Source organism: Solea solea, chromosome 13, assembly GCF_958295425.1.
Source record: "Solea solea chromosome 13, fSolSol10.1, whole genome shotgun sequence".
Taxonomy (NCBI): domain Eukaryota; kingdom Metazoa; phylum Chordata; class Actinopteri; order Pleuronectiformes; family Soleidae; genus Solea; species Solea solea.
The window spans coordinates 18,610,356-18,636,794 of NC_081146.1; the positions used below are offsets into that span (position 1 = coordinate 18,610,356).

At 39.0% G+C, this 26,439-nt stretch overlaps 2 protein-coding genes and 1 long non-coding RNA gene across 3 annotated transcripts in view; 1 reads left to right on the forward strand and 2 right to left on the reverse strand.

Annotated features, from left to right (window-relative positions):
- Positions 1-408: 408 nt before the first annotated feature.
- On the reverse strand, positions 409-18,601 carry si:dkey-122a22.2 (uncharacterized). The gene is made up of 11 exons (XM_058648142.1): positions 18,467-18,601; positions 16,893-17,058; positions 16,675-16,746; positions 16,510-16,586; positions 15,741-15,841; positions 14,114-14,230; positions 12,721-12,795; positions 3,879-4,017; positions 1,608-1,690; positions 1,406-1,502; positions 409-1,301 (listed from the first exon to the last, which is right to left on the reverse strand). The coding sequence occupies exons 1-11, from the start codon at positions 18,518-18,520 to the stop codon at positions 1,134-1,136; spliced, it is 1,149 nt and encodes a 382-aa protein (XP_058504125.1). The 5' UTR covers positions 18,521-18,601; the 3' UTR covers positions 409-1,133.
- Positions 18,602-20,964: 2,363 nt separating this feature from the next.
- Positions 20,965-25,108, reverse strand: LOC131470871 (uncharacterized). The gene is made up of 3 exons (XR_009241956.1): positions 24,970-25,108; positions 24,753-24,826; positions 20,965-21,399 (listed from the first exon to the last, which is right to left on the reverse strand). It is a non-coding gene; the product is annotated as an uncharacterized LOC131470871 (long non-coding RNA).
- The window catches only part of oxr1a (oxidation resistance 1a), a 125,209-nt gene continuing 123,658 nt past the window's right edge, over positions 24,889-26,439 (forward strand). Inside the window, exon 1 of the mRNA XM_058646912.1 lies at positions 24,889-25,039. The gene's annotated coding sequence lies outside the window, so the exon portion shown is untranslated. The remainder of the gene's footprint in view (positions 25,040-26,439) is intronic.

Below are 26,439 nucleotides of genomic sequence, written 5' to 3' on the forward strand. Positions count from 1 at the left end.
ATGGCTTTGCAAACATTTGTGGCTGTTTGTCCCTGTCTCTTTTCTTCAACTCAGATGTGGATGTTTTCATGAGGATGGCAGCATTCTTGTATAGTACTCGTATTTCTGTTTGATGATACACTTTGGTCTCCCTTTTTGCAATTTGCTCTCAATGCAATACTTTGTAAATGGGGGAACATTACTGAAAGCAGTATTATGAAATGGGGACTGTGCATATAATTATTTGTAACCCCAGAGGGAAAAAAAAGAAACTGTACAAGAATTACGTTTATTGCTGATGAACAAGAAGGGTGGGAGGTCAGTGGGGATACTGATGTAAAATGATCATTCCAATGTCCTGATTATGGGAGAAAATGTTTCTTAAAACGTTGTTGCTATGCATGTATATGGATGGAATTAAATTCCAGATCTGTTGGAAATTTTTATTTTGATGTGGTGTCATAATTAAACTTAAATCCTCAGGATAAACCAATGTCGCCTGGCCTTTCTTTCACACAGTGCACGTCTTCCAGTTAAAAACAGACACAAAGCTACATCAAGATTTGTTAACAAAAATGCAACATTAGGTTTGCTAGCCCTATTTGTCTGTTTGTAATTTATACAATTAAAAATAGGGCTTTGTGTCTGATAGTAATGTAACTCAGTTATATGCATATATCAAATAATGAAGCTGATGCAGCAGACAGAGGAACTCAATGTACCGTTGCCTGGGGCTATATAACATGGCAGAGCATTGAGACAGAAGCGGATGAGATAAAAAAGAATCAGGTTGTGCAGTGAAATGTGTGGCCTTTAGATTGATATGGAGTAATGCATTAATTTTTGGCACCGGCCAATCAGGTAAAGAGACTGGAATAACAATGTGAAAGATTAGATTTTCTGAATATTCCACGGCAAGTATTTCATCACACCAAATTCCCTTCAGCTATCTTCAATTAAAAAGCTTCCAATGAGAAAAAGCAGTGCAAAAAATATGTTCTAAAATGGACTCCCTGGAGAACCTTAGCAGACATCTAGACAACATCTACAGATTGTATCAGGGAAAGATATCATTTTTTTTCTTTTTTTATTGAATATTTAAAACATATTCAACTACTCTCTTGTCCAGGTCTGAGTTATAGTTACATTTTGGGTCACTGGCTCTGCTCTTTGGCTTGTTGCTGGTTCACTATCCTCCGCAGGTGCTGGATGATGGCAGATGGCTTCTTGTAGATCATTCGTCGGTCTTCTCCTTTAATGTGAATGTGATTGGCTGATGGATAGGACTCCTCCAGAAACTTCTTTTGAAGCTTAGCTACCATCTGGTGTGGGGGAAATATTATTTAATATGGGGGTTTAACACACAACAGTTATCACCATATTGTTCAGTCACTGTGCAAGACTTGGGGGTTGTCAACAACCTAACCTGGTTTAGGTGCTCTGGTATTTGCTTGTCAAAGTGATCGCCAGTGATCACACTCACTGACACCCGGCTGGAGAGGGGCTTAAACTTTGTGATGTCCCTTCATGACATAAAAAATAAAAACACAGGAATACACATGTTTCCCCGCTTATTCTGACTTTCAATTTCCACATTAAAGTAGCAGAACTGAACAAAATTGTCATACCTTACTTGAGCTGCACTTTCATTCAGAAAGTAGTGCTCCTCCACTGCACTGCTTTGATGGGCAGGGTTACTTAGTAGGTATTTCTTTAGGAGAGAGAGAGACAGAAGACTGATCAGTCACCAAATATAAAACTCTTTCATTCAAGTGAAGGCAGACAAGACACGAAAGAAGCTTTACAGGTAAAACAAAAACAAAGCAGAATGAGCAATACATTGGCTTGGATACATGTGTAAAACACATCCAATATAAAAGTTTTACCAATGCAATATACTTGATGTGTGTCATACAGGACTGAAGACATTTCTTTTTAGGTAATCATATGTATTATATGTGCTTTTAACCTGCTTTTAACCTGCCTAAGTAGCACTTTGAGATTTAAAAAAAATGTTAAGTGCTTTATAAATGAAATGAAATGAATTATTATTATTATTATTATTATTATTATTATTAATATTATTGTACACTGATGGAAAGTGATCCATGTCACGGTTGATAGTACAGACAAATAGTAACACACACTGCCAGAGAACTCTGTGTACTACTAAATTAGGTGCACTTCACTAAACTAAATGTTCTTATGGAAATTGGGGAAAAATGCAAAATAGCATTTCTAAACCAAGACAATATGATTGCAGTGACTGTTGCAGAAGAAAAAAAATTGCAGCCACTTTTATCACATCACAGAAATCTCAGCGTCAGTTCCATGATTCTTTAGCTCGGGGCACGTCAAGTTCACCAAGCTACCAGCATAGATGGGAATTTTCATATTGAGGAGAAGACCACTTGTACTGTGATGAGACCAAATAGCTTTGGTGCCGGTAACATAGCGGCAAACAATTCTGCTCCAGTTCAATTAAGCAGTGGTTACAGAACATGCCCTTGAGAAATGGACTGCATGCTCTATTGAGTTCAGTGAGCATTTGTGTGTCTGTGTCTGTGTGTGTGTGTGTGTCTGTGTGTGTACACATTGTAACCTTCACTAGCCTGTCTACAAAACCTTTCTCTGTCCTTGGAGAATTCAAGCACAATGATGTCCTTATCTCCTTGGCAACAACTGTAATACTTGAAAAGCTGAAATAGGTCCCTCATCACTACTGCCATCAAATCGTGGGTGGCTGGCAGCAGAGAACAAGGCGTCTTAACGAAGTGTTCACATTCTCCCGGATGCAGGCGTCATTGCATCATGAAGACAGCTGTGGAAAAACATTGAAGACTAAACGGATGTCACTAAGCACTCACAGAGTGCCACTTGAGTGTGACTTGTTTCTCTAAATTAAGAGACAAAAGAAAGTATAGGAGGATTTTATGGCTTCCTATGTAATAGACGGCCACAAAATGAGCTTCCCTGCAATAATCTCTCTTTGTGTGTGTGTCCCTAATGGACCCTACATGAATGTTTGGAACCTTCACTTCGATGCTAAAATAAAATGTCATTCTACAGAGAGCACCACCTCATGTTCCCCTAAGATATTGGCTGTTGTTCATCACCACAGTCAATTACTCTATTTCTGCCTGGGATGCTTTTCCATTGCAAGGGGGAAAAAAAATGACTACAGGCCTTTAAGACAGACACACATGCCACAACCATATGCTACTTTTAAAGAGATTCACAGCAGATCAGAGCAGGGGAAAAAAAAGCCAATTTGCAATACACCGCAAAGACCTTGTAGCTTATATTAACAGCCGTTTCCTCACAGACTGTATGGCCTGTCAAAAGGTTGAGTTTAACAATATAGAAGGCATCCAAAGACGCAGTGCGTTTGCGGGCGTCATGTCAGCCCCAGAAATGAGTTCAATTTTCATTTATTTAAAAAAGGATGTCTGGTGTCATATCATGCCAAATTCACAGTCTCTGACAATATGAAGACAAATGCGCCTGCAATCATAATCCACTCGTATCTCTACCGAGGAGGAGGAGGAGGTGGCAGGATTATTCTAGCACTAGCACCATCATGTGGCTGTAGAGCAAACAAGGTGCGTTTACATTGAAATGACTAGTGTGCTACTATTAGTTTTTCTTCCATGTTTGTTATTTATGTAAAGGAAGTTCAGTCTAGGAGAACAAATTTTAGTCTTTAAACTATAAACAATTCACCATCTCTGCAATTAGAACACCTTTTTTTACACTGATTGCTGATTATGTATATGAATTACCTCTTGACCTACTGTGCAACTTTGAGGATGACATTTGTTTAAGAATCACTGTCACAACCTTTAAGACATGCTTCGTTGTGATATGACTGTGTGTGTGCGTGTGCACATAGTGCTGACCTGGCGCTGGACGACCTCCTCTGTGACACCTTCACCATTGACGGCTGGTTCCATTGCGCCCAGGATTATCAGCATGCGACTCAGGCCTGTGGCTGCTGAAAACTGCCTGGTTTGGAATGACGGCAGCAGCTTCCCATACCTGAACAAAAACACATAGATACTGTACATTTAAACTAACAGTCGGTGAAGCTTCACATAATTTTGAACCACCAGGTGGTAGAGCAAGTCAAAACCACAACACTGATATAATATAGTGGCAGGCATTCTGATAATAAATGTTATTTGTCTTTGGCTTTGTGTACCACAACTGGCAGACTCACCATTCATAGTATAAAGTGTATTCATTTAAGTTATAAACTGCATTAATCACTATACATGTTGTATTTTGTATGTGGTATGTTGCTCCTAATACATAAATAAACTTGCTTGAATTTGAGGTATAGGGTATCCAGTAGAGGGGAATGCTTCACCAATAAGCCTTTTAAACGCCTTGTGTTTATCATCTAGTGCTTTTGTTTGTCTGTCAAAAAACATTTTCGAAAGCGTTTCATCAGAGCGTTTCCACAGTCAAGTGCCACCTGCTAGTTTTTGGAAGCAGAGCTAAAAGAGACAGTGATCCTTAAATTCATAAACAGTGTGTTAAAGGACGTTTAAATGACCACAGACCCGAAGGTGGCTCCATGAGGAGCATTGTCACTTGCCAACTACTGATAAAATGTACTAGTGCGTCTCCATCACTGGTTGTCTTTCCTGTACTTGTTGTTCAGACATGAAACTGTAGATGATAAACACAGTCATTACAACAAGGTTGATTTCATGATTACAGATATTTGAGCAAGTTCCAATATCTTATTTGCCCACCGTGACTCTTTTTCAACCCAAATTTCAAACTTTCTCTCTGAAAACATTTGCCTGGGGAATGACAAGTAGCTTTTCTTTTTTTTTGGCAGATGAAAGACGAAGAGCTGTGGGATTTTGTAACTCAGGAGGCCCAATCGGTCTCGGCTCAATGGTGCTCTGAATTGGCTGGTCTCAGCCTGTGGAGCCCAATCAATAGTACCGCATGCCTGAAGCCGCCATTGCCGTGCCGCGAAGCCTGCACCTGCACCTGCATTCAGCCAACACAGTGTTGATTAGCCCCCGTGCACCAGGAGACACTCATCTCTGTTTTAGTCTTACTCCTTATCTGGGCCGGACAAGTAGCACCATGTCCCTGTGTTCCTGCAATTTCTCCCAACTTCATTTTAACCTACCTCATTGACAACTATCAACAACTGATTAACTGGTTATAATTTTCTTTGATACATTAGTCTTAAATAAAAATTTAAACAGAAACAGTGAAAAACTAATTTCAAGTTGTCAGCATAATATGCTTAATTTAAGACATGACACATGCCAATATATGTTAAAATTCAGTCTGTTTTCATTCTATGAAATGTATGAATACTGAACATGGACTCTTAAAAGTATCTTCGGTCATGGTACAAGATTTTACAAGAGGCGGGGTTCAGCGCAGCATCTTTGCCATTGCTCATATCAAACCTCCATCATAAACATGCACTTTTCATGTGTAAAAGAACCCATTTCATCCATTGTTGATATGATTTGTTGCTGCAACCCGAAGGACTGTGGCTCGAAATATCCACCTCTCCTCCGGCAAAGCATGTCAGCACTGATTGGTCAGATAAAGCCGACAGAAGCAGCGAGAGAATGGTGGTTCAACGGCAACAAATGGCTGCACGAGATAACTTATCTGCCATATTCATGGAACAAGAAAGAGTCTCTACAGGTCAATAATGGATATGCGCGGGGGGGGGGGGGGGGTTGACTGTTGTAATTTTCAGTCTTCGGCAAACGGAGAAAACTTTTCAAATCAGACCTCCAGAGAGTGATGTTTTGACATTCTCATCTTCCTTGCCACAATTTCCCCCTGAAGTCATTCTGGCACCACAATTTAGAATCAACTCTTTGACCTGACTCTTGCGGTACTTCTCAGTCTCTGCACATTTTCCACCTGTCACCCTTTTCATACTCCTTGATTCCAAAAAATAAAGGGGGGGGGAGTCTGCCTATCTGCCCCCAAGTTTAAATCTGGTCAAATCATTCCTGGGTCTGGCACTGAACATTATTTCAAGGATTCTCCAGCCACCTGTCCTATTCCCTCCTCTTTTTTTTTTCCATTTTTAATTCTGCCTCGGAGTGAGGATTATGCGAAGCAAGGCATGCGTGTCAAAGGGAAATTTAGTGGGTAAAGACAGCCAAGATTGGTGGGATGAATTAAACAGATAACGGGAGGAGACGAGGTGGGGGAACCATGTAGAGCAAAACGCCTCACCGATGTTGGTCATTTCAGAGGGGCTCTTTTTTTTTTTTCTCCCCACAGGAGCGTGGAGGCAATATCTAAATTAATAAAGTGATGAAATGAGTTTGTGCTGTGGACTTTCTGCTGTTTGACTTTCCCATCTGGATTAGTGCAGGCTGAATGGATGCTCTGTTACTTTTGTTACAACTGCGCAATTCACTGTTGGAATTTGGCCCTGTAGTGATAAGGCTCGCCTCCTCCTCCTCCTCATTATCATCTCATTTCATATGCAGGGCCTCAGTTACCTGAGATCCTGCTCACACACAAAACACGAACTATTACATGAGCTTCTGCCAACTATTACAATGAGTAGAGAACATTTTAACATGGAATATTACATGAAGCTCGACTAGAAAATGACTATGACTTTATAATCGTATCTTCAATCAATGTACCCAGGTTGTAAATGGTTTAAATTATTACTGCACTAAAAGACATTTTCTTCTAAGGCAGTATAGCAACGGTTCAATATTTATTCTTGTACATTGACAACACATAACTGTTTTGGATGTTTGACCTCAGGGTGTTGAAATGTTCTCTGTTTAACAACTGTTAAAACCACAATTAAGCATCGTCTTCAGTTTTAACTCAAAAATAGAAACCAGTTTAATGATTTAATGGATACCGGTTTTTAAAATGCTTAATCTTTTTACTGTAATAATGCTCCTTTGGCCCCCACTCCTGATTATGTACACCAATCTCTAAGAGTCAGTTTGATCTCTTATACTGATGTTTGTATATAAATATATTTTAAATAAGTTGAAGCAATTTATAATAACATGCTTTGGGACACATTGGATCATTTTCTTCTAATTAAGCACACACACCTTAAAAAAATAAAAGAGTCAATAATGTGATTCTACTATATTTTACAATCTGCATCATTTTGAATATGATGAAAATGTGAAACTGCAACAACTGTGAGGAAAGAAAAAGTCATTCCCACAGCTAATATACGGTATTTTTATACTACAAACAAAATCTGAAAGGTGAAAACTGTCGGTGACAGACTTACCCCACTGCTCTAGTTTTCAGCGTTCTATAAACAGAGGACACTTTACTCAACAGATTTCTTTGTTCCTATTTGACATTTCCGTCCTTCTCTCCACAGGTTTTATTTGTGACAGTAAAACACACCTTCACAACAAGACAAGCTCAATCTGACCTTCGGAAAACAGGCAGAGCCGATCAAATAAAATCTCTACAGCACACAAGAGCAATCTCATAAAAGTGTCATGCTTTTTACCATCGTGTGTGAAGTACAATACAAAAACTAGAGCAACATTCTTCTTCATGGTATATTTTGCTAATGAAGAAAAATGAGATCCTCTTACACATTATACTATTATTACTCACTCGCTTTTCAAAGAGTTAAACAAATGAGATGTGGACTAGTTTTGAACCAAAACAGGTAAAAGTATTGTGAAAAGTAAGTTGAATTGATTTAAACAGGAACGTTTCAATTCAGAGGAGCAATACTCCGTATGAACACAAGGTGTCAGTCTTGCACCACAGCCGATACCAACATTACCAGCCTGCTCCTTGAAGTCTTCCTGCCTGCATCAATACTATAGATTACACTGGGGTAAGTACACAGGGGCCGTGGCAGCCCTTCTTCATTAGTAGAGCATAACAGCAATAGTTACGCTTACAGTGGTTCTAATTACAATTAATTGGCATTCCTGATTCGTCTGGGAGTCTCTAGATGGGGGGGTGGGATCTCGTGAGGAGGTGGGGGTGCAGCTGAGTCAGGAGAAGAGTGAGGGACGCGGCTGACACACTGGGGGCCACATTACTGAGCCACAGTAAGTAGCATAATGAATCACACGCTGTTGCAGCCCGCAGGGTCAAATACAGCAGCGCTTGCTCACGTATGACACCAAATGCATATGGAATTTGTGTTTTATAATCCTAGTCATGTTTTTACACTGAGGCCGGCATATCATGGCATAAAGTATGCTGTACAATATAATTAATGGTATTAATGGTATACAGTCTATATTTATAACATCACATTGTTAACATCTCTTTAACAATAATTTTTGTTTTTCTTTGAGATATTTCTGTGTAAAAGCTGACAGGGATGAAAAAAGTACTTCTTTCCCATGTTTAGAAAAAAGAAAAAAAACATACGTTTATTTCTTGCCGTCCTAACTTTTACTATGTTTCACTATTTTTTCCATCCCCCTCCCTCTTTCAGTCCATAGTCGGGTGATTGCTGTCAATCTCTGCTGAGGATTCCTGGAGGGCTTTAGAGCAGAGATGTGCTCCACTGGGTTATTGAACAAGGTAAAATGGAATGCGCTCTGAGGGGCGACTGGATATGTGGATATGTCATCACTGGCTGCTACTGTTGACCAAGATGGAACGGACAGAGACAGCAAGCAAATGCTCAGAAATTGCATAATGTCACTTAATTAGTGTGCCATCTAAGTATAATTGATACGTCTTAGAAGTGAGTGGTCTGTACGAGGAGAGGAGAGGAGAGGAGAGGAGGACTTGGGTATGTATGTAAATCTATCCTGAACAAAATGCTGTGGGTAAGGGAGAGTCACTCCTCCTTGGCCTCGATATTAAACTCTGTCTGGTTTATAAATCAAAGGGAATGCAGCAGTAGTGTGACTCGGAGCACTCGTCAGTCAAAGTGACAGTCATACGCTGCCTGTCATACAGAGTGGGCTCCAGGTGTGCAACGCTGCAAAATATGCCTATCTGCTACACGCAGCAGCAAGCTGTGAGTTTAATTTGAGAGAGAGTGTGTGTGTGTGTGAGTGTGTGAGTGTGTGTGTGTGTGTGTGTGTGTGTGTGTGTGTGTGGTTCATACACACTGTACAGTATGCACCTGTATAAATGTTTATGTAATTAGAACTGTGTATGTGTGTTTATGTGCAGGCCTTGCTGAGCATATTAATGACAGGTAGGATGATGAATGGGACAGAAAGCGTTGTTTTCATTTTGGGACCCATAACTCAATCAGGCATCTGTCCATGCCTGCAGCCGCAGATGTAAGGCACACAATGAGAAACTTATTTCCTCATGTGCTCTTTCAGCAGCCACTTAAAAGCGTCACGTAAAACCATCACACATGAAATTCTTATGTTACACGGACAAAAATGAAAAGCGAAAATGTCTCAGCATCAAACTCATACAGTGCGAATTATAGTAAAAAACAAAACTAAATTAACCACCGACAGCTGACACTAAAAGACGCGAGACGCAGAGTGAGTCACACTAAATACAGTGTGACTCACCTCCTAAACTGTCTGTACATTAAAACAGACAGTTTGCCAATCAACCAGCATTCCCTACTGTGTTTGCCCTCTGCTCAAATATGTTCCCCATGGGGTAAATTAGTCTAATATTCTCACACACCCTCTCAAAGTGGACAAAAGTATGCAGACACACGTTTTTAGTAGTTTAAGCTTGACCCTCAGTGTTATTTTTATGTGTGGAAATACAACAAAGGGCAACCACAGCAGGGTTTTCCACAGGGCAGCATTCAAGACGTCATTTACCTACATTTATAATGTATACGGGGAGCAAATATAGTCAAAGCCAGAAGCTACTGTAGTCTTTATAACAATATAGAAAGAACAGTGCAGTAAATATATATCCTCTATACGTCCACTCTACTTGATTGGCAAAGACAATCCCAGGTTACCCAGAGTCAACATGACACCAACTCAGTAGGACCATAAGAATGTCGGGCTGTTCAGCATGACTGACTCTGGAGAGCTAGTAGAAACAGCCTAGGCCCAGGGCTGTTCAACACCATATGAACAGAACACGTGCAAAAAAGCAGGTCCATCATGTAGAGATTATTACAGCTGATCCTGAAGTAAAGACGTGTTGAGCTTCTTCTGATTGTGCTACTCATACAAAGAGTTTGACATTGCAGGTTGACTCAAAGCCATGGCTCTAAATTCTTTGAATGTAATTTATCCACATATACACTGGGGCTTCTCCTAATCTCTGAAGCTAGAACCTCTGCTTGGTTTTTCCATCAGAAAGCATTATCTGTGCCTGCAAGGAAATGAGACACATGCTACCATGTCTGCAGAAGAAAATCCCAAATAAGAAATTTGACCCCTTGGAGCGAATCGCACACAAGTGAATGTCTGTGCAAACGCACATGGAAATATCACTCTCAGGAGATGATGGCAAATCATTTTGTAGGATGTAGCCAAACTAATTCTGGGAGTGAGCCTCTGTTAATGAGCAGGTCTTTGATGTGTAAATCCTCCAGTCCCAGTGCAAAGCTGATACAGTCTCCTCACAATCCTGCTCAGGTGCAGCACTTCTCCCCTCAGCATTACTTATCTTGTGCACCAAACACTGTAAAACCTCTGACAGCTAATACAACCGTATCTTCAAGAGAGACAACAGGAAGAAAAGCATGCCAGCACCAATGATGCCAATGACACTGGGATGTAGGAATGTCAGGATGCCTGTTGTTGTTCAGCATCATCATATAATCATATCCCATCCCCGTTTCTATTTTGGCTCCTGCATGGAAATCCGACACGGATGATAAAATTGTTTTTTTTCTCACAGAGTAAATGTAGAGTCTTTGGTTCATTTCATTTCTCTGTAGCTTCTCCATAGAGTAATTGGATTGTGACTACACTATCACGTATGCGGTGAAATGAATGCGTATTAATCAGAGGATAATTGGACACATACCCCTGATAAATGCAGCCGCTCCACTATGAGTCACGTACAAATTAGGCCATTTTCAGGGATCTTTTTCTTATCAGGTTCTACTTCTACTTGCATTAACGGCCAGCAACTGTTGGTTTATGGAACAAATGTCACCCAGTCACTCCTAAAAATGTTATTATTTGATTCTGCCATAACACTTTCGGGCATATCACAGCACATAATATCACCCCAAGTTGCACTGGTTGAAACTCCTTGGTGATTCTAAATCACCACATAATAAATTATTTATTACTACTTGTCTTGACAGAACTGGGTCCACCGCATTCATCGCTACTTCAAATATTGGGAGGATATAGCATTACAGCAGTTGTGCACACAAATTACAATGTCGCTTCAATATCTTAAATAAATAATTAAATTATCAATGATATGCTATGACTGTTAAATATAAAATGCATATTATGTGCAGATGATACGCACGTATAATGATACATACCATCTGCATTACATAAACGTTTGGATTATGTGAATGAAAAACATCTATGATGTGAAGAAAAAGAAGATAAGGTATCTAGGTAAGATGGTGCCAAACCATTAAGAACTAAAACAAATTAAGTAAGTGATCATATACAAACCCAAAAATGAGCAACAGTTCTTATCTACTGCCCCAGAGATCTTATAGATATAAAGGCCCAAATGATACAAAGGTCAAAGTTAAACCCCTAAATGTATCCAAAAGGATGTCACCATAACTGTATAAGAATGTGCTCATTCCAATTTTCTAAATACTACTTTGAAAGAAACTTCTGTTGAGTCATTATGGTATAGTCAGTGATTCTTCTGTTCTTTGTGTGTTACCACACAGCCCTGGCTCTGTTATTGGCAGCAACAATGTACTAGTACAAAGCAAAGTGAGACAGTAAAACATGCTAATGTGCTGAACTCCTCAACATAAGGAGAAAAGGCCAGAAAAAGGAGGTGCTATGATCAGACAATGGCAAAAAAAAGTCAGACTAATTAATTAGTCTTTCTGATCATATGGTTGGATTTAAAGAGCCAGGAAGAACTTTTACTGTGGGCATCCTCAAGGAGCATTTGCTTTGTTGTTGCTTTCAAATATTATATAAGATTTCACAGGATCACTTTTGCATAATTGACACTTCTAACAGGTCTCCTCGACACTCTAGTTATTAATAACAACCCACCCCCTTATATGATAATTAATGCATAATGAGATGTACAATGTGACAATGAGCACCACTTGACGTGGATCTCATCTAGAGGTTTAAAGCAGTGTTAACACTTTGTCAGTCAGCCACAACCCTCTCTCGACTCGTGTCTTTCATGCTAAAAGAGTGCAATCAGCTAATGAGTTTCTTTGGCCTCCAATTAATCACACTAACGAGCCCCACCCAACAAAGACAATCAAGCCATTATGACCATGAAAACCAATAAAGGAGAGGTTTGGAGTCTCATATGTGAATTATGCTATCATCTCTGTCGCTCTTCTGTCTGTCTGCCCCTTGTCCTAATCCTCTCTTTCTTCACACATTTAATTTTTTATTTTTCTCCTCCTCGTGACTCGCTTTTTAATCAGCTCCATTATACCCTTCAAAACTCCTTATCATCCTCTTCGCTCCTTTCCAAGCGCTTCTATTCAATCGTTTGAATCAGATTTTTCACATCTCTTTCTAGTTTATGCTCCATCATCTTGCCATCTTCTCTCCTCTTTCCTTTCATCCTTTGGTCCCATCTCCCTTAATTATTCCCCCCAACTCTGTCCTTCATATGCCCCCCTGAATCTTCCTATAAACTCACCAGTACTCCTTCCACTGCTCCTCCTCGAAAATGTCCTCTGGAAGGGGATCAATCAGCACCAGGTCTGTCACTTGCCTAGGGACAATGAGAGGGCACACACAAATACGCTCAGATGAGACAAGACTCATTGGCTACCCTTGTCAACTTTACCCCCCCTGGCCTGGACCTTAATGAGTGTGAGATGGATGGAGTCATCATTCTGTCATGTCCTGTACATTTGTCTGTTCTGTGTCCCCACAGACAGATAATCACACGTACACCACTTCCAGGAGCAATATTTCCACTCCGAGACGTGTCATCCACTCACCACGATTTAATTTTCTCCCTTAACATCTGCAACATCGTGCCTGATTAAATGCTAAATCTTTCATTCCTGATACAGGCTACCTGTCACATTAATCACTACCTTGTCTCTGAATCAGCTGAGTTATGGGGTTGTAGGGAAAGACCCTGGAATATCCAGTATTAAGTTTGAGCTAGAGGGAGACTTCATTACATATTTTATAAAGACATTTTAAAAACAGCAATTTTTAAATTTGAACAAAGGTTTGGTGTCCATTTAAAAGAGACTGGTGGGGTTCTATTAACATTTATTAACATCTATTAACATTTACTATTTTTTTTGCTGTTTTTAAAGATTTCCTTTTGCATTGGGGCTGACAGCTCAACAAATGTTAGTTCTGGTCCACTCATAGAAAATAACACTATTGCTGCCTTGATCCTGTAGCTGGTTCCTGGCTAGGGGGGTGAGTGTGTATTGCCATGAAATAATTTGTGTTTCGTGTGAGACACAAGAAGAGACCTCCTGATTCTGAATCTGCAGCCCTGAGCTTGCATGGCTGGTTGGCGGTAGGGGGACTAGGGTACAAATCCTTCATAGTGATGCCTTAATGCTAAAACTGAAGAATTGAATCTGAATTTTTAATAATGTGTGTATTTGAAGTATGTTCTTACCAACATGGATGTCTTTTTTTCTTGTGGAATTGCTTCTCATTTTATTATCACTATACAATCTTAGGAGTAATTTAAGCACTTTAGAAAAAAAAGGCACCCCATTTCCCTGTTTAGGAAGTGCAAAGTACTCCATGAACAAATTGCCAGCCAAATACAAACAAAAACATTCACACCTAAGGTCAACTCTGTCTTCAAGTAACCTAAACCAAACTATAATTCAAACCAAGAACCTTCTTGCTGTGACTGAGGGACCTGGTTAACACCACATCAAAATGCTCACCGATAGTGCCTTCACATTATACATTTCCCATGATACAAACACGAATGCATTTCATTTGTTTGCCTTTTACCTGCCCTGTGTAAATGCTGAGCTCAATGAAGGCTACAAACCCAAATGCAACGATCTAGCTTCAGTTTTCCATACTTGTATAATACTTACACATCGTGAATGTGGCTGTAGAATCTGCCATTGAGTGCGCCAAGCTCAGAGCCCACCAGGATGAAGGGCTTGGCAATCTCTGCAGCCTGCAGGAGTCGGTGCAGATCATCCACCATCCTGGAAGACAGTAACATTCATCTGTATATGCACCAAAACCAGGACACTTTGCAAACTGGGCCAGGTGGTCTATTTTTCACTTAGGTGGAACAAAGACTCCCAGTGAGAAACAGGAATACATCTCATCAATCGTTGATATGCTCGTTAACAGGTTTATTAGGGTCTGTATTAAGATGTAAAAAAAACCCAAAAAACTTAAAAGGACAAATTCACTTCATAACACCACAGTACAATCACCGGGAAACTTATACTGTATCATCAGACGGAGCATCATCAGTATACGAGAGGTCGCAGCTCCACCCAGAGCCATCTGGCGACCTGGGTTTGTGAATAAATCAATACAAAGTCTTGAGGACAAGTAGTCATCAAAGTCCTTGAGTTATTAAACTCTGGGAAACGGCTCGCATTTCAAAAGGTTGGCCAAATCAGCCTCTGAGCTAGATGCCAAGGTGAACTAGGTTACCGTCCTTTGGCAAATCCTACCTGGTCATCCTTGTACTTAAGATTTGACAAGTGCATTACTGTGTTAGAGGCCGGAACATAACTAACGCAGTGTGACGCAGGGCAGGGCAGAGGACAGGCGATAATATATGAGGTGTCCATACACACATGAGGCTGTTCAGTCCCAAACAGCTACTTCATCAAGGAAATATTGATTCCCTGTTTACATTTCATCTGTTATAGAAGTGCTGACTGTACTGTGGTGCAACAGGATATATTTCTTTTCTTTCTTTACTTGACACAGTATAATTGACAGATTCAAACGTGAAATGTTCACATTAAGAGCTTATCCTTCACTCCATGCAGTTATTGGTAGAACTGAAATTACAGATTGATTAATCCAATAGTCAATCTACAGAGTCCAATGAGAAAAAAAAATCTTGACAATCAGGCTGCTAATTAAAGTTAACGATTGACTTTTCTTCAATACAGAGTAAAGTCGTTTATATAATATCTTTGGACATTTTGCTTTCTGGTCAGACAAAAGAAAATTGTACTGGATGTAGGTCAGTTGACATTTTTTTGACCTAATAAAAAATGTATTCATCCAAAAAATAAAAAAGATCCGTCAAGCCACAACACAACATCTGCTGGTTCTCAAATGTGATGTGCTGCTCGTCTCAGTCTACCATTTTAATTAAAGTGTTGGTCAGAAGCGTACATGCCAATTTGCTTTGTATAATACACTTGCACAGGTGACACAATCCCTGACCTACATCAGCAATGTCTTTTGATGATGAGAAGCAATATGAATTGCTGTTTTTCATCCCTCCTCTAACCCAGCCAATCATTCCATGTGGTCCAGATGAAATGACAGGTATTATTATTTTTTTTTTATTACAATAATGCATGAGCTACCAACACGGCTTTTGTTGTTTTTTTCAGACACCTTTATTTATTGATTGGCCACTGGTATGCATTTATTTCAAATTCAGGGACTCTTGCTTTAGTATTAAGCTGAATTTAATTTGTTTGGGAATTACTCTTAAAAAAAAAGAAATGTTCTCACCGTCCAGTTGTTGACATCCCCCAAACTCTCTCAGTTCCTGTGGTTTCATTCTGCATCACTCGCTTACTGAAGCCCAGTCCCATTCTGTCATAGGTACAAACCTGAGCAATGAGACAAACAAGGACACCACAGCCTTTTTTAATAACACCATGGCACTTACACATACATTTAAGAAACGTTCAGTGATGACCCTGTCCTTTCCTTACCCTGTAAAGGCACATTAAAATGTGCTGTCGTTGCACTGAAGGATAAAATAGTAGGTGTAGGTGGAAACAGAGCAGTGGGGAGTGGTTTATGTAACCGTTGTGATGCAGTTGTTCAGAAGGATCTTCTGCAACAGGCCAGTGACCTAATTTTGGTCACATTTAAGACAAATACATGGGGCAGGCTGTCAGCTTTGACTTTCTGCTTGTTGAACAGAGATAATGTGGCCACTGCGAGGACCGTCCTTGCATGGCCCTGACAGCCAACAACAAAATCTGCATGATTCCACAGAGACATTTGAGAGAGAGGCTGTTTGTGAGTAAACCACTTCGAGTCAAAATGGCAAAAAATCTTTTGAGCACTCTATGTTTTATTTATATTTGGTACTGGCATATATATATATATATATGTATATGGGGTTAGGGTTATATATAACCCTGACTATATATATATATATATATATATATATATATATATATATATATATATATATATATATAGTCAGGGCTTGATATCGTGCTTAATCTACATTTTCAACCCACACAGTAACTGTGATATTCCTCACCTTTGTTAGTGTGGCCAAACTTTCTTGGACATGAAACCAAATGTCTGAGGACATTCCAGTCGGAGCATCCAGTATGACTAAACAAGAACACAATGGTTAGACTGAGCTCAGACACAAGAAGGTCACAGAATATATTTCATGACACATAAACAAAATAATAATTACCAACTGGTTTTCCCTGCCCTTTACACAAAAGATGCATCTGCTGACCCAAACTAATATCAACAATCTGGCCATCTGAAGAGAAGATGAATAAGAAAAGAGACATTAGACGTCACAGACAATTCTTCATTTTCCTTGAAGAAGTTAAAAAACTGTTTTACAAGTAAGTATGAAATAAAGCTAAACAGAACAATGATTATGTGATACTAAGATAAGCAAACCTTTGGGCAGGAGCATCTGTCCCTCTCTCTGCAGTGATGCATAGTTGAGGAATGGAGGGATGACAATGATTAAAAGTAAAAACTTTCCGATGTTTATGAGCACAGACGTATAAGACAATCTGCCTTTAGTCTCAGCCTGACTGGGAGGTGTTTTATCCGCTGCATCCTAGTTTTCATAGAGAAGAAAAACGGGAAACTTGAGTCACACACCATGTTTCATATAACATATCCAGAGTGACTTTAAGGTAAACATTACCAGTCCAAAAAAAGAAGTAGAAGGAGAAGAAGTAAAACACTTATGTCCTACCCCAACTATAGAGTTGGAGAGGTATAATTATTATTATTATATTTCTCTGCCTTTTTTTGATTGCCAATTCCTCCTCCATTTCTCTTTTAACTGTAAAGTCAGCCAGGATCGTCATCCTCTGTCATATCATACCCTGTCAAAATGTGCATAGAAATAAGCAAGAGCTTTATTGCAATTATCAGCATTTTCTCTTGTTTCAATTGCACATTTCAAATATATTGTTATACCTCTTTTTTAGAACTTTATTGTGTTGTTACTTTGATTAATATATTGCCCCTGACTGTAGCACACAACAGATGTCACATAAACTGAAATAGACATACTTGGTATCCAAGTGGTCTAAAAACAATATTGAAAATTTGATTAACATTTGAAATAACCCTTCTTTGTTTTGACTATGTTTTGGGTTTTTTAACACATGGACATACATTCACACTGCAATGTATGTTTGTATGAATGTACAGTGCTTAACACATTTATTAGAGCACCACCCAATGTACAGTTTATGCCACAGCTGCCCTAAATTAACAGCATTGTTAATTATCAAAATCATTATGTTTCTATAAGAAGTAAAAATATCATGATTATTGTTATTCATGAATTTTCAAATTTACTGTTTTACAGAAAATATAGTAAAGCACATTATTATTATTTATTGATTAAGATGCCAAATTATAGTTATTTACTTTCATTCCTGAACAGAAAATGAGTAGTGGTTGAATAATACGCTTGATTTCTGATCAAAAAATTTGAATTCTGTTTGTTATTTGCTAAATAAATAACAATAACATTTTTAGTTTTAAACAAGTTTTTGAAAGATGTTCTCGTTTTTAGTACAGGTGGTCTAATAAATGTGTTAGGCACTGTATCTATGAGTTTCAGCTGTTCTGATGATCTGATGATCTGCAATCATATATGCTTTTATCATCTGGGTTAACCAAACTAGAACAGTAGAAGACATATTAGAGTATCAGACAAGACAGTGATAACATTTACTCTAGCTACGTTGTAAATAATAAAATAAGTCATTGGCTTTGCAGCTTTTAAACGGAGTTCTGCTCTTCTTCACGCTACAAAACTGAGAGAAACACTGTGTGATACTGTTTAGAGGTTGTCAATACTGTAAGACCAGTATAAGAACGAGGAAAACACGAGTCAACGTGACGCTTTAACGGTTGGTTTCAAGCAACCTGAAACTGGCTAACAGAGTTGTCACGTGTAGCCCACTAGTTATATCAGCAGCTGGAGAGCGTGAACACAACATTACCTTTTTATTGGCGGGTTCGTTGCCTGTCGCTTGAGGTTCAATTCTCCGACGCATATCGGAATTAAATGACTTAAAAGTGATGCAGCAACACAAACATGAGCTGTGTGTGTGTGGAATGAATTGAACTGCAGCAACTTCCTGGTGAGGGTATGGAAGCCGACAGAGGACAAACATCCTATTTGGCAAATAGGAATGTAATTGAGTTTGGGTTTTTGTTGTTGTTGTTTTTTCATATATATGTATCCCCTACCACGGGAGCGAGTGTACGATATTATTTGTCTTTTAACTGATTCAAAAAAGTGTTCTATTTTTTATTAGTATTTCCAGTGTCATATAATTTGTGTGTGGCACAAACTATTATGATTACTGTTTTGTTGTACAAACTACTGCGAAATTATATACTTTTAATTGTATGTGTTTATTGGTCGTTCATTTCAAATAGTAACCTCCTTTCTGACTGTTTTTGCAAGGTGCATACAGGATTATGGGAGTACCACTACTGGCCTGCATGGGTCGCTGTATCCCACAAACCAATTAAGGGTAGCCACCTTAGACTGTTTTGACGTCGCACACATTCAAATGAATTACGGCCCTAATACAAACTGGAGGTCATAGACTTAACAAATGGAACTGTAAACTGCATCTAGAAAGAGATGAAGACAATTAGAAACCGGGGCTGTGATTGCGTGTCCCCTGGTTCCTCTTAGAGCAGCCAATCAAACCCTCATCATGCACTTGTGCTGGACAGGGCAGCTGTTTACAAATGACTAATACATGCAAATTGCTGTTTTTATGCAGTCATACATGTGTTGCATGCCAAAATGTGCTGATGAGGGTCTTTCAGGAAGGAGGAAGGAAAGTAAAGCATCTTTATTGTCATTATACTGGTATTGTACAACGAGATGTCGAGGTCAGATGGAGGGTTGATCAGAGAGCCGCTGCGACTGAGCGCGCCGCCACAAGGGACCAACCTGACCGAATGTAACTAACATGTTTTGATGGTGGGAGGAAACTGGAGAGCCCAGGGGAAACCCACGCAGACATGGGGAGAATATGCAAACTCCACACAGAAAGGTCCCAGACCAGGAATTGAACCCAGCACCTTCTTGCTGTGAGGCAACAGTGCTAACCACCACTACTAACCACTGCGCCACCATGCCACCCTTAGGGGCGGTGACACCGTGACATACTGATAATATTTAGCAGCATTCATGTACACTTCCACACAGGCAGCACTTGTTGCAAAGTGGGTCAGTTAATAAAGTTTAATGGCTTAAGAAGAAATAGGCCTATTCAAGTTTCATGGCCAAGATATGAGAAGCATGTCATCATGAAGCCACTATGAAACTGGATTTTTGTTCCTATTCTATGTGTTTACCTTTAATATTCACCACAATGACAGACTACGTTGACATTTATCCATTAAATGGTGTCTCAACAAAGCACAGCCTCAACAATAAACCTTGTTTAGATAGCAGGTGACTGGTGACTGGAGCCATGTAGGGAATTCATTGCGGTAATTAAAAAGCCTGGCTGGACCAAAATGATGAATGTCAGGTATTGAACAACTGTCAGCTGTGTGTGTGTGTGCGTGTGTATGTGCGTGTGTGTTGTTTTTGTTTCAGGGTATCCGAGGTTGATTAAACCTAATGATGCAGGGTCTTCTCAGCGTCTTGCTTATGTTCCAGCTCCACATAATTAGAACTGAGAGAAGGATGGTCTAATAAGACAACTGTAGTTTCCCACAACAGTTTATGGATGCCATTCAAACAAACAAGCAAACAAATAAACAGACAGACAGACAACTTTGGCCTTGGACTAGTTTTAGGCCTGTCAGTCTAAACGTGACGTATAATATTCAGTATATCCTGCCCCTCCACCCAAAAAGTCTGTTGTCATGCCAGTTTCTGCTGATGTGGTGGTGATATCATGACCAATGTGCAACAGCTTATTTTTTTTCAAATGCCACACATAAGCTTTTGGATTTGTTGAAGTTTCCTGGTGGAATGAGTTTACGGCGTCACATCTCAGCACTCTAGATAGAGCTGTACTGCAAAATCTTGTGCATGCATGTGAAGTCACCAAACTTCTTAAGTGTCTGTTTGTTAAAACTCATGATTCCATTCATGTTGCTTTCATTTTCTAATGCTGTGACTTGTTCACTGCCAAGATGGTTGCATTACATTGAGAGTGGACGGTCTTTGCAAAACACACAAGTCTGTTGTCTGTCCTCATCAAATATAGATTCAGTAACATAGTAACAGAAAACTGATGATGAGTCATGATGTCCTTGACATACTTGTTGTTGTTGTTTGTCCCCTGGTTCACTAAAACACAGATCAGGGCTTCATCCATCTCTGACAAAGTGCAAAATCAAATCCAGAGATTTCAGCAGTGATTGCACTTTCACATGATTGCTTTTTTTTTTTTTTTTTTTTTTTTAAGAAAGAAAGAAAAGAAAATACATGTACCTTTCTTTTTATTTCATGTAGCATACCTCGTGAAAAAGTTTATATCATTCCTACACAATCTGCTTAAGGATTTAAAGTGTGCTGGATGTTCTATTGTAATTACAATGACACTCAGGTAATCAGATGTAAAATAAAAATAGTCTTTCCTTACAGTGACGTAAAATATGCCCTACATCTATAATATTGTGATATTTCTCAGTAAAACTAGTAGTTAACAATAAAAAAATGATATTGTAGTGACTGTTCGTGATGTGACCTTGTTCTTCAGCTCAACAGAGAGGGAAGAAAATGTTCTTTTAAGTACTGTACTATATTAAATGAGATCGTGCTCAGCACCAACATGTGCCCTGAAGTCACACACAGCATCTTCACACTCCTGGTGCATGGAAAGGCCATTCCTTCAGTGCCAGGTCACCTTTACACCATCTTTGCCATTAGTGCCATTTCTGGAGGCAGCAGTCACTAAAAAAAAAGAAGAGCAGAGCACAGTCTGAGTGTAAAATCTAACCTATTATTTTGACATGCTTCACATGCCTCTGCCCCTGTTTCACCCTGTCCAGTTTCTGCTACTTTTGAAGCAATGCTCGTATTTCCTTTCAAATGCTGAAAGGTGATTCCATTAAAAGAAAGGACTCACATGGAGGGGGCTTTACCTCGTGCACATTAAATCAAATCATAATTGAGATAACATGGCAGGTGGGTAAAAAGCCATTTCCTGTTTGTGTTATCTGTTTTGTCACATAGAGCATGTTAACTGGGTGACATTTCCGCAATGAGATATCTATATCACTGAAGGCCATCACTAAATAGTGCTGGGGCGTTCGTATCTCACAAAATGTTGCCTTTTCTTTATTAAATCCTGACTGAATGGTGGTGTGATGATCCAAAGCCCAAGGAATAACTGCTGGGTCCATGTGGCGGGCTGTGATCTCCAGCCATGTGAGATGAAAATCTGGGTGGGTCTATACATTTTGTCTGTTGATGTATCATTTTGGTCAAGACAAGTGGTTCCCAAACGAGTGGTTCAAAGCCTGTGGGGGGATCAGGAGACACAGAGAGTGGATCATAAGATGATTTTAATAAAAACAACTACAATCAGCCTCAAAAACAAAAAGGTTACACTTGAAATTAAAATATTTTATCAGTCAGATGATTTCTTTCCCTGGTCATTTTTGCAAAAACCCAATAAAAACACTTTTGGTTATCACTTCAGGACACTTAAGCCCACGTTGCTCCCTCCTGACGGCTGTGCTGGCAGCATGTAAATGGGTATGAAAGATGTGTGATAGAAAAATGTGCTGCACATAAGATGCGCTGTATGTGTTTGAATGGGTGTGAATCGGTGGATGGCAAAAGTGTAGTGTAAAGCAGCTTTAAATGGTCATCAAGACTACAAAAGTGCTATATGAATACAGACCATTTATGTTTTGGACTTTACAGTCAGAGTACAAAACTATTGTAAATTAATTTTCATTTTCATCACAGAAGTCAGTGAACAGTTCTAAAATGCACATGAACTGCAGGTGATGCTCATTCACAAAAAAATGTTTTGCAAAGGACAGGTTGACAAATTTGGATTTCTTTATGATTGATGCTGATCATTAAAAAGTAAAAAAAAAACAAAAAAAACATGTAAACTTACATACATATGTAATTATCAGCCGTTTACAAAGCTGAAGAATCTGTGAAAAATCAATGAATAATCTATCTCTATTTTGCCAAACATCTTCACTACATATAGCCCCCAATAGTCCCCACCAGATATGAACTAATAGTATCATTCCAGGAGGCATGGAGTTACAGTAAACGTTCACTATAACCATTAATCTCAATTTAACGTTACAAGCAATACACAGCACGTCATCTATTTGTGCATTTATGATCGCTAATGTCTTACTGGGCATTTTCCTGCCTTATAAATGATACAATGCGAAAAAATAGAGATAAAAAATAGGCCCCTGTTCCCTGTTTTAACAAAAACAAGTCATTTCTCAGGAAATGCCCTGTCTCCATATATTTATGTGTGAGCTCTGGGGTGTTCAGGAGGGTAGGCATCGTAGGCATCACAGGCATCAGTCTTCAGCCTCAGTCTTCAGACTCCATGCAGCGCGCATCGATTTTCGCCCCTCACTGCTGAAGTGCACCATCAATCAATACAGTAACAAGTCTTCATTTATACTTGAGAAATGCAGTTTCCAACTCAGTGGGCATGAAGTCCTCGTGTTGTCAATACAGCCATAGGCTTAGCAGTCTCCATGTGACCTTGGGCATCATTTGGCCAGCAACCGCACACAAATACTGGGTCATAAAACCGCACAGTACATAAATTATATCATAATATAAATGTTAAATGCAAGCAACCACTTTAATGTCTTTACTATTTTCTTCTCATACATACTTTACCTCTTTACTAAAATAAAGCAAAACGTTTTTTTAATCACTGCCATGACTTGACTGTGAATTTGTAGAATGATACTGGTGCATCTTTACAGAAAGTATATTCCATAGTGAAGTGGGTAACTAATGCAGTGCCTGTTCATGGACATAAAAGTGTGCCATTTGGCCAATTAAGTAACTCAGTGTAGTGACCTATTTTATTATTTAATTTAATGATCCACATTTGCCACTACAGTATATTCCACTAGTAATGAGAGGAGATGTAGCTCCAGCATCTCCGTGGGGCAAACGACTTACACTGTTTAAGTGGGTAAAATGAGTATCCTTTTACCTGCATTATTGTAATATGCCAATATACTCTATTAAACATACACTGTGTGTTTGATGGGCCTTTTAAATGGTCAATTTTCTCTCAACTCTCTATGCTTTATTATTGATTTCTTTGCCTTTTTTTGCCCCAACTGTCATTTATTTCTTTAATAGTCAGGCAGGGACTCTCTGTAACTGTGCAGTACTGTCTCCTTTCAGCATTTATTGTGAAGTGATAAACTATAATATGATGGCCCCGGAGTGCCAAACACAACAAAACACAAAACACTGCAACATCAAGAAAACACTAAAACATAAAGAAGAAAACACTATAACATTAAGAAAATGCTAAAACATTATGAAGAAAACGCTAAAACATTATGAAGAAAACGCTAAAACATTAAGAAAACGCTAAAACATAAAGAAGAAAACACTACAACATTAAGAAAACGCTAAAAAAATTATGAAGAAAATGCTAAAACATTAAGAAAACGCTAAAACATAAAGAAGAAAACACTACAACATTAAGAAAACGCTAAAACATTATGAAGAAAACACTAAAACATTATGAAGAAAATGCTAAAACATTAAGAAAATGCTAAAACATTAAGAAAACGCTAAAACATAAAGAAGAAAACACTAAAACATTAAGAAAACGCTAAAATATAAAGAAGAAAACACTACAACATTAAGAAAACGCTACAACATTATTAAGATAACGCTATAACATAAATAAAACACTTAAACATAAAGAAGAAAACCCTACAACATTAATGTTTTAGCGTTTTGTCAATGTTGTTGTGTTTTTGCAATTGTAGTGTGTCGCACTCAGGGCCACCGTACTATAGGGTCACAAAGGGAGCAATTAATTGCTACTTAAGAGAGTACAGTGTATAATGTTAAAAATTGTTTAAATAATAGCAATTGTAGGCTATACATAAAAATACTGAAATGTTAGTTGATAATCTCATCTCAATCGTACAGTGTGTGTGAATATATTAATGTACACTGTCCATAAATAAATAAATAAATAAATAAATAAATAAATAAGTAAATAAACAAACAAACAAATAAATAAATAAATGAATATCCCAGTTATGGCGACTCACCCCCTCTCCATGCTAGGACGCCAGCTTGGTATGGTCCGCTCCTCCCCTATCCCACGTCTCGCCGATGGTAGTTTCTATTGGGAGAAGGTCAAATGACTCCGCATGTTTGTCTGTATCAGAGAAGTGTGTGTGTTGGAGTGAGTGAGTGAGTGAGTGTGTGTGTGAGCGAGCACAGTCGCCGTTAGTTAGTGGTGGTGCCCTCCTGACGAAGACTCACTTCCAAACGCTGAACCCGAAGATGTTTGCGAGCATGTGAAGCGGACTCGTCACATCATGTCCTTCTGAAAGTGAGTATAGTGATGATGAAGGTCGGTGCTCGTCGCCCCAGAAACACTTCAGCCGGCGTGTGTGTTTGTTTTCATGTGACCGGATAAAGTCGTTTCCTCATGAAGCTTTAATGTTTGTAAAGTGTTGCGTTTGCGTGCAGCTCGGAAAACCCCGCGGTTTTGCAAATTGTTTGTTTGTTTGTTTATATTGTTTTTAAAAGATGCTGTTTTGGTAGTAGGAGCAGGTGCAATGTGGGTGAAGGCTCACTGTAATTCTGCTTTAACACGGGGTTTCGTGCCTTGTAAATTGTTTAACTCTACTTGTGTTTCTACCTGGTGGTATCTGATTTCAGCTTTACATTAAACATGACGTAAATCAGCCATGTCTGTGTCCCAGAACACACACATTCACACAAACACACATATACAGGTAGCTATAGAGTGGAAGTAGTCCCTGCAGGGACATTATAGGAACATTTGTAGGTTCCATGGCAATATAAGGTCAACAGTAAGTGCAGTGTGGGCACTGAAGACTCACACTACTGTTTAATTTATGTAGTGTAAACAACAAACATGCAAGACATTCAATCTGGATAAGTTTGTAGCCTGTCGACGATGAGCTTGTTTACCCTGTTTAAATGTTAACCACGGTCAGTGTTGATATGAGTGTAGAAATGTCACTCCTCAGCATCTAGTAAGCTTTGAGAGAAAGGTAGATTTAATGAAGTGAGTCATCAGACTGAGCCTCAAGGCATATGGCTAATCCTGTTACACCGTTGAATAATTACCTGTCTTTCAATATTTGCGATCAGTTTTAATATTTGTATTTCTTGTGTTGCATCAGCCTCGAATCACATTTTGAATCAACTTGTCAGTCATTGAATTGCACTAACCTGTACAAAGTATGTTCCACAAATAAAGTTTTAAACTTCATAGGAAAGTGTCACACATCCATCACTGATATAAAGGGATGGCAGTGATAGTGCACGCACACAGACCTTGAATGATGACTCATGATCAAATTATACACGGTTTTGATTAATCTTTCACCCTGCCATTATCACTAAATGCTTGCTGTAACCAATTGATTACTGCATTGAGATTCATGTTGATAAAAGTGAACCGTTCGTCATAAGCGATTACATGCACAGGGTTTTAAAAAAAAGAAAAGAAACTAATTGAATTAGTTAACTTCTAATAAAACTATTTCCATATCTGCGTTTTCTGCAAGTGTCAACTATGTGTTTTCATTCTTTGGATGCTTTTTTTTAGTTTGTTTGTTTGCTGATAAGCAAAGGGATGATGTTGCATCAACATGGCCGTGACACAGTTCTGCATGGCCCAGATTCTGCTGTGAAAGTCTGTGCAGTGATTTCACAGCTGCAACTATCTCATCTATTTCTGCATCCTCATTAATGCGC

Coding starts and splice junctions, on each gene's coding strand:
- si:dkey-122a22.2 (XM_058648142.1), bottom strand. CDS start 18,520: ATGCGTCGGAGAATTGAACCTCAAGCGACAGGCAACGAACCCGCCAAT. Junction 16,747..16,892: donor ACAGATGCTCCTGCCCAAAG/GTTTGCTTATCT, acceptor TCTTCTCTTCAG/ATGGCCAGATTGTTGATATT. Junction 12,796..14,113: donor TACAGCCACATTCACGATGT/GTAAGTATTATA, acceptor CATTGTCCCTAG/GCAAGTGACAGACCTGGTGC.